The sequence below is a fragment of the Petromyzon marinus genome, unplaced genomic scaffold, assembly GCF_048934315.1.
Source record: "Petromyzon marinus isolate PM22_M1 ecotype Great Lakes invasive population unplaced genomic scaffold, UKy_Petmar_22M1.pri1.0 PM_Scaffold_87, whole genome shotgun sequence".
Lineage (NCBI taxonomy): Eukaryota > Metazoa > Chordata > Hyperoartia > Petromyzontiformes > Petromyzontidae > Petromyzon > Petromyzon marinus.
This window is the reverse complement of record NW_027423696.1, coordinates 237,501-247,445: the sequence shown is the minus strand read 5'-3', so window position 1 is coordinate 247,445 and position 9,945 is coordinate 237,501. Positions and strand designations below refer to the sequence as shown.

Genomic DNA, 9,945 nt, shown 5'->3' with positions numbered 1-9,945 from the left:
AGCTGTTGGTATACAGGGAGAAGAGCAGAGGGGAAAGGACGCAGCCCTGAGGAGTTCCGGTGCTGATGAACCTGGAGCCAGAGACTTGTGTTCCCAGCTTAACGCACTGCTTCCTGTCAGACAGGAAGTCTGTGATCCATTTACAGGTGGTGTATGGCACGTTCAGCTGGAAGAGCTTGTCCTGAAGCAGGGCAGGGATGATGGTGTTGAAGGCAGAGCTGAAGTCCACAAACAGGATCCTGGCGTAGGATGCTGGGGCGTCCAGATGCTGTAGGGTGAAGTGGAGGGCCATGTTAACTGCATCGTCCACAGACCTGTTGGCTCTGTAGGCAAACTGAAGGGGGTCCAGGAGAGGGTCTGTGATGGCTTTGAGGTGTGCCAGGACCAGGCGCTCAAAAGACTTCATTACCACAGATGTAAGGGCGACCGGTCTGTAATCATTTAGTCCTGTTGGCCTTAGCTTTTTGGGCACAGGGATGATGGTGGAGGACTTGAGACAGGCTGGTACATGGCATGTCTCCAGGGAGGTGTTAAAGATGTTGGTGAACACCGGAGACAGCTGGTCAGCGCAGTGCCTGAGGGTGGCTGGAGAGACAGAGTCCGGCCCGGCTGCTTTGCGTGGATTCTGCCTCTTGAAAAGTCTATTAACTTCTCCCTCCTGAAAGGAGATAGTCGTCTCTGTAGTATTGGTGGGGGATGGGGCCTCTTGGGTTGGAAGGGGTGGTTCAGGACAGTCCAATTGTCTTTCAAATCTACAGTAGAACTCGTTCAGGTCGTTGGCTAGGCGGGAGTCGTTAGTGGTGTGGGGGGCTCTGGGCTTGTAGTTGGTGATCTGCCTGAGCCCTCTCCAGACAGAAGCAGCGTCGTTTGTAGAGAACTGGTGTTTTAGTCTCTCTGAGTACAGTCGTTTAGCCTCTCTCACCGCTTTGCTAAACCTGTTCTTCGACTCCTTGAATCTGTCTCTATCTCCACTCCTAAACGCTTCCTCCTTCTCCAACCTCAACCTTCTGAGCTTTGCTGAGAACCAGGGCTTATTGTTGTTAAAGTTCACCCTGGTACGTGTTGGGATACAGCAGTCCTCACAGAAGCTGATGTAGGACGTCACAGCCTCTGTGAGTTCATCCAGACTATTGGTAGCAGTCGTGAACATATCCCAGTCAGTACAGTCTAAGCACGCCCGCAAATCTTCCACAGCCTCACTGGTCCACTGTTTAGATGTCCTCACAGCAGGTTTACAGAGTTTTAGTTTCTGCCTGTATGCAGGAATCAGGTGGACCATGGCATGGTCAGAGTGTCCTAGTGCTGCTCGGGGGACGGCGTGGTAGGCTCTACTGACTGTAGTGTAGCAGTGATCCAGAGTGTTCCCTTCTCTGGTTGGGCATTTAATGAATTGTATGTATTTGGGGAGTTCGTGGCTGAGATTACCTTTGTTAAAGTCGCCAAGTACGATAACCAACGAATCTGGATTTGCTCGCTCCACACTCAGAATCTGATCGGCGAGCATGCGTTGGGCCTCTTTAACCTGAGGACAAGGCGGCAAATAAACTCCGACCAAAATGAGCGACGCGACCAAAATGAGCGACAGTGGGTGGGGCCTAGACCGCAGTGGGTGGAGCCTAGAGCACAGTGGGTGGAGCCTAGAGCACAGTGGATGGGGCCTAGACGACAGTGGGTGGGGCCTAGACGACAGTGGGTGGGGCCTAGACCGCAGTGGGTGGAGCCTGGAGCAGTGGGTGGTGCCTGGAGCAGTGGGTGGAGCCGAGAGCACAGTGGGTGGGGGCCTAGACCCACAGTTGGGAGCCCGGATCCACAGTGGGTGGGGCTCAGACCGCAGTGGGTGGAGCCTAGAGCCACAGTGGGCGGAGCCTAGCCCCACAGTTGGAGGCCTGGATCCACAGTGGGTGGGGCCCAGACCGCAGTGGGTGGAGCCTAGAGCCACAGTGGGTGGGGCCTAGAGCACAGTGGGTGGAGCCCAGAGCCACAGTGGGTGGAGCGTGTGAACGGAGGTCAATAATCGAGAGATACAGCGGAGGACCCGGGGAGTTTTTTGGGGCTCCAGTTCAATTTTATTGTTCAATCGAAGTCTCACCGCAATCACGCGGACACGTCAGACGAGCTAGCTGGCCCCGACAGAAACGCCAAACGGCCAGCCACAAACAGCGCTCCTGTCGGACGTTCAGCGGTGTTCCCTCGTCCACGTGGCTGCTCCGCCGCCGTCGATCCACTGCTGGATGGAGACCAATGGCTCCGGTCAACTGCACCGCGCGGATTAGCGGGCGGCGGCAGCGGGGGAGGGGATTTGAACGGGCGATTTAATCGAGGCGGTGAATCGAACGAGGATTTAAACATCGTCTTTGGTTCTTTCGGTAAAGTCACCACCCACGTAGAATGAGAATAAAATAATAAATTGATAAAATAAAAATAGCGCGATAAAATTCTCACGACGTTTCGGCCACAACACAAGCGGCCTCCATCAGGTGAAGGGACGAGACTGTCTGAAGCGCTGTCCTACCAGACAGTCTCGTCCCTTCACCTGATGAAGGCCGCTTGTGTTGTGGCCGAAACGTCGTGACAATATTGTTATTTTATTTCATCAATTTATTATTTTATTCTCATTCTACGTGGTGGTGGCTTTACCGAAAGAACCAAAGAAGATGAATCATTGCAGTCATGAAAGCTTTAAATCGAGGATTTAAACTATTTGTTGTTGTTGTTTTGATGTTGTTAACGTTGCCGCAATTGTTGTTTTTATGCTGTTGTTTGATGCTATTGTTGTTATTGTTGATGTTGTCGTCGTCGGTGGAATGAGAGTGGGAGGGGCGGAGCTTACAAAGAAATAAAACTAAGATTTTATTAAAGTGCTGGGCGCTACGCAAGTGCTTGTTTCCCACCCCCCCCAACTGGTGCACACACACACACCCGAGCCAGCACCGAGCCAGCACGGAGCCAGCACGGAGCCAGCCCCGAGCCAGCTCCGAGCCAGCACGGAGCCAGCACCGGGCCAGCTCCGGGCCAGCTCTGAGCCAGCTCTGAGCCAGCACCGAGCCAGCTCCGGGCCAGCTCCGAGCCAGCTCTGAGCCAGCACAGAGCCAGCACCGAGCCAGCACGGAGCCAGCACCGAGCCAGCACCGAGCCAGCTCCGAGCCAGCATGGGGCCAGCTCTGAGCCAGCAAGGAGCCAGCACCGAGCCAGCAAGGAGCCAGCACGGAGCCAGCTCTGAGCCAGCACGGAGCCAGCACGGAGCCAGCACCGAGCCAGCACCGAGCCAGCACCGAGCCAGCACGGAGCCAGCACGGAGCCAGCACCGAGCCAGCACCGAGCCAGCACGGAGCCAGCACGGAGCCAGCACGGAGCCAGCACGGAGCCAGCACCGAGCCAGCACCGAGCCAGCACGGAGCCAGCACAGAGCCAGCAAGGAGCCAGCACGAGACCAGCACGGAGCCAGCAAGGAGCCAGCACGGGGCCAGCACGGAGCCAGCACCGAGCCAGCAAGGAGCCAGCACGGAGCCAGCTCTGAGCCAGGTCTGAGCCAGCACGGAGCCAGAACGGAGCCAGCACGGAGCCATCACCGAGCCAGCACCGAGCCAGCACGGAGCCAGCACGGAGCCAGCACTGAGCCAGGACGGAGCCAGCAAGGAGCCAGCACGGAGCCAGCACGGAGCCAGCACCGAGCCAGCACGGGGCCAGCAAGGAGCCAGCAAGGAGCCAGCACGGAGCCAGCACGGAGCCAGCACGGAGCCAGCACGGAGCCAGCAAGGAGCCAGCACGGAGCCAGCACGGAGCCAACACGGAGCCAGCACCGAGCCAGCAAGGAGCCAGCTCCGAGCCAGCTCCGAGCCAGCAAGGAGCCAGCACGGAGCCAGCCCCGGGCCAGCTCCGAGCCAGCAAGGAGCCAGCAAGGAGCCAGCATGGAGCCAGCTCCGAGCCAGCTCCGAGCCCTGGCACGGCACGGGGTGCTGCTCGTCGTCGTTTTTCCACTCGGAGCTGGGACCGAGCCGTGCCTTGCGCCGCTGCTGCTGGGCGAGGGGGCGGGGCCACGCAGGGCGAGAGGGCGGGGCTACAAAGGGCGAGGGGCGGGGCCAAGCAGGGCGAAGGCCAAGCAGGTTGAGTTGGCGGGGCCGAGCGGGGCCACCCGTTCCATCTCCTCCGAGGATGTGCCCCCCCCAATCCCCGCCCCCCCAAACCCCCCGCCCTTAGTCGACGTTGGCCCACTCGTTGAGAATCTTCTCGGCGGCGTCGAGCGTTGAATCCTCCTGCAAACGCAAAAGGCCAAAGGTCACCCAGGGCAGTGTCCGGTCTACAGCGTGGCGCTTACGTTGGGAGTTTGTAGTGCATATACACAGTAGTGTATAGTGTAGTGTATAGTGTAGTGTATAGTGTAGTGTGTAGTGTATAGTGTAGTGTATATACACAGTAGTGTATAGTGTAGTGTAGTGTATAGTGTAGTGTATATACATAGTAGTGTAGTGTATAGTGTAGTGTATAGTGTAGTGTATATACACAGTAGTGCATATACACAGTAGTGTATAGTGTAGTGTATAGTGTAGTGTATAGTAGTGTATAGTGTAGTGTATAGTGTAGTGTATAGTATAGTGTAGTGTATTGTATAGTGTAGTGTATAGTGTAGTGTATATACACAGTGTATAGTGTAGTGTATATACACAGTAGTGTATAGTGTAGTGTATAGTGTAGTGTATAGTGTAGTGTATAGTGTAGTGTATAGTATAGTGTATTGTATAGTGTAGTGTATAGTGTAGTGTATAGTGTAGTGTATATACACAGTGTATAGTGTAGTGTATAGTGTAGTGTATAGTGTAGTGTATATACACAGTAGTGTATAGTGTAGTGTATAGTGTAGTGTATAGTGTAGTGTATAGTGTAGTGTATATACATAGTAGTGTATAGTGTAGTGTATAGTGTAGTGTATATACACAGTAGTGTATCGTGTAGTGTATATACATAGTAGTGTATAGTGTAGTGTATAGTGTAGTGTATATACACAGTAGTGTATAGTGTAGTGTATAGTGTAGTGTATATACATAGTAGTGTATAGTGTAGTGTATATACATAGTAGTATATAGTGTAGTGTATATACACAGTAGTGTATAGTGTAGTGTATCGTGTAGTGTATATACACAGTAGTGTATAGTGTAGTATATAGTGTAGTGTATAGTGTAGTGTATATACACAGTAGTGTATAGTGTAGTGTATAGTGTAGTGTATAGTGTAGTGTATATACACAGTAGTGTATAGTGTAGTGTATAGTGTAGTGTATATACACAGTAGTGTATAGTGTAGTGTATAGTGTAGTGTATAGTGTAGTGTATATACACAGTAGTGTATCGTGTAGTGTATATACATAGTAGTGTATAGTGTAGTGTATATACACAGTAGTGTATAGTGTAGTGTATATACATAGTAGTGTATCGTGTAGTGTATATACATGGTAGTGTATAGTGTAGTGTATATACATAGTGTATAGTGTAGTGTATATACATAGTAGTGTATAGTATAGTATATACACAGTAGTGTATCGTGTAGTGTATATACATAGTAGTGTATAGTGTAGTGTATATACATAGTAGTGTATAGTGTAGTGTATATACATAGTAGTGTATAGTGTAGTGTAGTATAGTGTAGTGTATAGTGTAGTGTATAGTGTAGTGTATATACATAGCAGTGTATAGTGTAGTGTATCGTGTAGTGTATATACACAGTAGTGTATAGTGTAGTGTATAGTGTAGTGTATATACACAGTAGTGTATAGTGTAGTGTATATACACAGTAGTGTATAGTGTAGTGTATAGTGTAGTGTATATACACAGTAGTGTATCGTGTAGTGTATATACATAGTAGTGTATAGTATAGTGTAGTGTATATACACAGTAGTGTATCGTGTAGTGTATATACACAGTAGTGTATAGTGTAGTGTATATACACAGTAGTGTATAGTGTAGTGTATATACACAGTAGTGTATAGTGTAGTGTATAGTGTAGTGTATATACACAGTAGTGTAGTGTATAGTGTAGTGTATATACACAGTAGTGTATAGTGTAGTGTATATACACAGTAGTGTATAGTGTAGTGTATATACATAGTAGTGTATCGTGTAGTGTATATACATAGTAGTGTATCGTGTAGTGTATATACATAGTAGTGTATAGTGTAGTGTATAGTGTAGTGTATAGTGTAGTGTATATACACAGTAGTGTATAGTGTAGTGTATATACACAGTAGTGTATAGTGTAGTGTATATACATAGTAGTGTATAGTGTAGTGTATATACACAGTAGTGTATAGTGTAGTGTATAGTGTAGTGTATAGTGTAGTGTATATACATAGTAGTGTTTCGTGTAGTGTATAGTGTAGTGTATATACATAGTAGTGTATCGTGTAGTGTATATACATAGTAGTGTATAGTGTAGTGTATAGTGTAGTGTATATACATAGTAGTGTATAGTGTAGTGTATATACACAGTAGTGTATAGTATATTGTATATACATAGTAGTGTATAGCGTAGTGTATATACATAGTAGTGTATAGTGTAGTGTATATACATAGTAGTGTATAGTGTAGTGTATAGTGTAGTGTATAGTGTAGTGTATATACACAGTAGTGTATAGTGTAGTGTATATACACAGTAGTGTATAGTGTAGTGTATATACATAGTAGTGTATAGTGTAGTGTATATACACAGTAGTGTATAGTGTAGTGTATAGTGTAGTGTATAGTGTAGTGTATATACATAGTAGTGTTTCGTGTAGTGTATAGTGTAGTGTATATACATAGTAGTGTATCGTGTAGTGTATATTCATAGTAGTGTATAGTGTAGTGTAGAGTGTAGTGTATATACATAGTAGTGTATAGTGTAGTGTATATACACAGTAGTGTATAGTATATTGTATATACATAGTAGTGTATAGCGTAGTGTATATACATAGTAGTGTATAGTGTAGTGTATATACACAGTAGTGTATAGTATATTGTATATACATAGTAGTGTATAGTGTAGTGTATATACATAGTAGTGTATAGTGTAGTGTATATACATCGTAGTGTATAGTGTAGTGTATATACATAGTAGTGTATAGTGTAGTGCATATACATAGTAGTGCATAGTGTAGTGTATATACACAGTAGTGTATAGTGTAGTGTATATACATAGTAGTGTATAGTGTAGTGTATAGTAGTGGTGTATAGTGTAGTGTATAGTGTAGTGTATATACACAGTAGTGTATAGTGTAGTGGATATACATAGTAGTGTATAGTGTAGTGTATAGTTTAGTGTATATATAGTGTAGTGTATAGTGTATTGTATATACATAGTAGTGTATAATGTAGTGTAAAATAAAAAATATATAAAACAATAAAATTCTCACGACGTTTCGACTGCAACACAAGCAATCATCATCAGGTGTGAAAACCACAGCAAGAAAATTTGAAAAAAGTGGCGGTTATTTTAACGTTAGCACCACGGAGAGCGATTTGGCAGTTATTCAAATGGACGAGTCCATCTATGTTCGGAAAAGAGGAGGATGCGGTCTGAAAGCCACCGTAAGCGTGAACACAATCAATTAAGACCCGAAATGGTTTTATCAAATCCTTCCAATGATTGCTAAGCCAGAATCCATCTTCTCGGTTTAAATTGTCGCTGTGCTTGTATATGTGGATAGCCTCATGAACGAATCTCTCATGGTAGCCAGATGGCTTGCAAAGAACCTCTGTCTTGGAGAAGTCAATGTCATGTGAGCCTACTGAATTATAACAGTGATCTGCCACGGCCGAGGTGTTGGTCCTACCGTGTTTAAGGTCTGCTTTGTGTTCACGGATGCGGTCCGAGACATGTCGTTTGGTTTCTCCAATGTAACTACTACCACAAAGGCAACTTAGTTTGTAGACACCAGGGTACTGTATGTCCAGAATCACATCTTTTACAGACGGAACCAGATCACGGATTTTATGTAATGTGTTGAATCGGACCTGGATCTTGTGCTTATTCAAGATTTTGGAGATAATGTAGTAATAATAATGTAGTAGTAATAATGTAGTAATAATAATGTAGTAGTAATAATGTAGTAATAATGTAATAATGTAGTAATAATAATGTAGTAATAATGTAATAATAATGTAGTAATAATAATGTAGTAATAATAATGTAGTAGTAATAATGTAGTAATAATGTAATAATAATGTAGTAATAATGTAATAATAATGTAGTAATAATAATGTTATCAGTATTGTCTTTAAAACCAATTGGCCTACACCAGAGCCAGCAGGCTTCGTTACGGCGTGTGGGTGGCGTGTGGGTGGCGTGTGGGTGGCGTGTGGGTAGCGTGTGGGTAGCGTGTGGGTAACGTGTGGGTGGCGTGTGGGTAGCGTGTGGGTAGCGTGTGGGTGGCGTGTGGGTGGCGTGTGGGTAACGTGTGGGTGGCGTGTGGGTAGCGTGTGGGTAGCGTGTGGGTGGCGTGTGGGTAGCGTGTGGGTGGCGTGTGGGTAACGTGTGGGTGGCGTGTGGGTAGCGTGTGGGTGGCGTGTGGGTAACGTGTGGGTGGCGTGTGGGTAGCGTGTGGGTAGCGTGTGGGTGGCGTGTGGGTAGCGTGTGGGTTGCGTGTGGGTAGCGTGTGGGTAGCGTGTGGGTAGCGTGTGGGTGGCGTGTGGGTAGCGTGTGGGTTGCGTGTGGGTGGCGTGTGGGTAGCGTGTGGGTGGCGTGTGGGTGGCGTGTGGGTAGCGTGTGGGTAGCGTGTGGGTGGCGTGTGGGTAGCGTGTGGGTAGCGTGTGGGTAGCGTGTGCGTGGCGTGTGGCCGCTACCTTGATGAAGCAGAAACGGATGTAATGCTCAAACTCCTTTTTGCTGCCCTCCGAGTAAAAGGCCGTCATGGGAATGGTCGCCAGCTTCTAATCACTCACACAAAGGTCCCCCGTATAGCCTCAACACACTGTAGGGGCAAGTGCTGTTAGCGAGCACCTATGAAGGCTACCGGCACGGCACACGAGGGGGTGGGTGGCCAACACCACGCCCGGCCGTCTTTGTCTCCCCAGTGGCGATGTTTACTACACACACCCCACCAGGTACTCATTTGAGGCTGAGTCGACCTAGGGGAGGGCCCAGGACCGGTTCAGATATTCGTCACTGGCGGTGTTGGCCGTGAGCGGGAATCGAACTCGGGTCGCCGGGTTCGCAGCACGGCGTAGCGCTAACCGCTACGCTACACAGACACACACACAGATACACACAGAAACACACACAGATACACACACACTCAGATAAGATACACACACACTCAGATACACAGACACACACACAGGCACACACACAGGCACACACACACAGACACACACACAGGCACACACACACAGGCACACACACACACAGGCACACACACACAGACACACACAGACACACACACACAGACACACACAGACACACACAGGCACAGACACACACAGACACACACACAGACACACACAGGCACACAGGCACACACACACACAGACACACACAGGCACACACAGACACACACAGATACACACAGACACACACACACAGACACACACACAGGCACACACACACAGGCACACACACACAGTTACACACAAACACACAGTATCACACACACACACAGGCACACACACACAGGCGCGGCATGAATTCATTAATCGAAGAAGTTCAATCAGAACTCTCGACCACCAGACGCGGCCGGACACAAACCGCACAAAGGGTTCACGGGGCACCGTGCTATCCCATCTTCTTGTGATCCACCAACCCTCGCCGCTGCCACCTCTACACAGCGCTCTGGCTACAGCCAGCCGCCACCACCACCAACGCCGCCACCACCACCACCAGTGCCACCACCACCGCCAACACCACCGCCCCTACCACCACCACCGCCACCACCAACGCCACCACCAACGCCGCCATCACCACCACCATCACCACCACCAT

At 48.3% G+C, this 9,945-nt stretch overlaps 1 protein-coding gene across 2 annotated transcripts in view; it reads right to left on the bottom strand.

The window, feature by feature from the left end:
- Nucleotides 1–2,032: 2,032 nt before the first annotated feature.
- Nucleotides 2,033–9,945, bottom strand: part of LOC116957425 (kynurenine--oxoglutarate transaminase 3-like) — a 43,726-nt gene continuing 35,813 nt past the window's right edge. For both annotated transcript variants that reach the window (XM_032979548.2, XM_076064885.1), the window contains 2 exons: nucleotides 8,811–8,897; nucleotides 2,033–4,253 (listed from right to left, as the gene is read on the bottom strand). In XM_032979548.2, coding sequence (XP_032835439.2) covers nucleotides 4,194–4,253; nucleotides 8,811–8,897 — 147 coding nt within the window. In that variant the 3' untranslated portion in view covers nucleotides 2,033–4,193. The remainder of the gene's footprint in view (nucleotides 4,254–8,810; nucleotides 8,898–9,945) is intronic.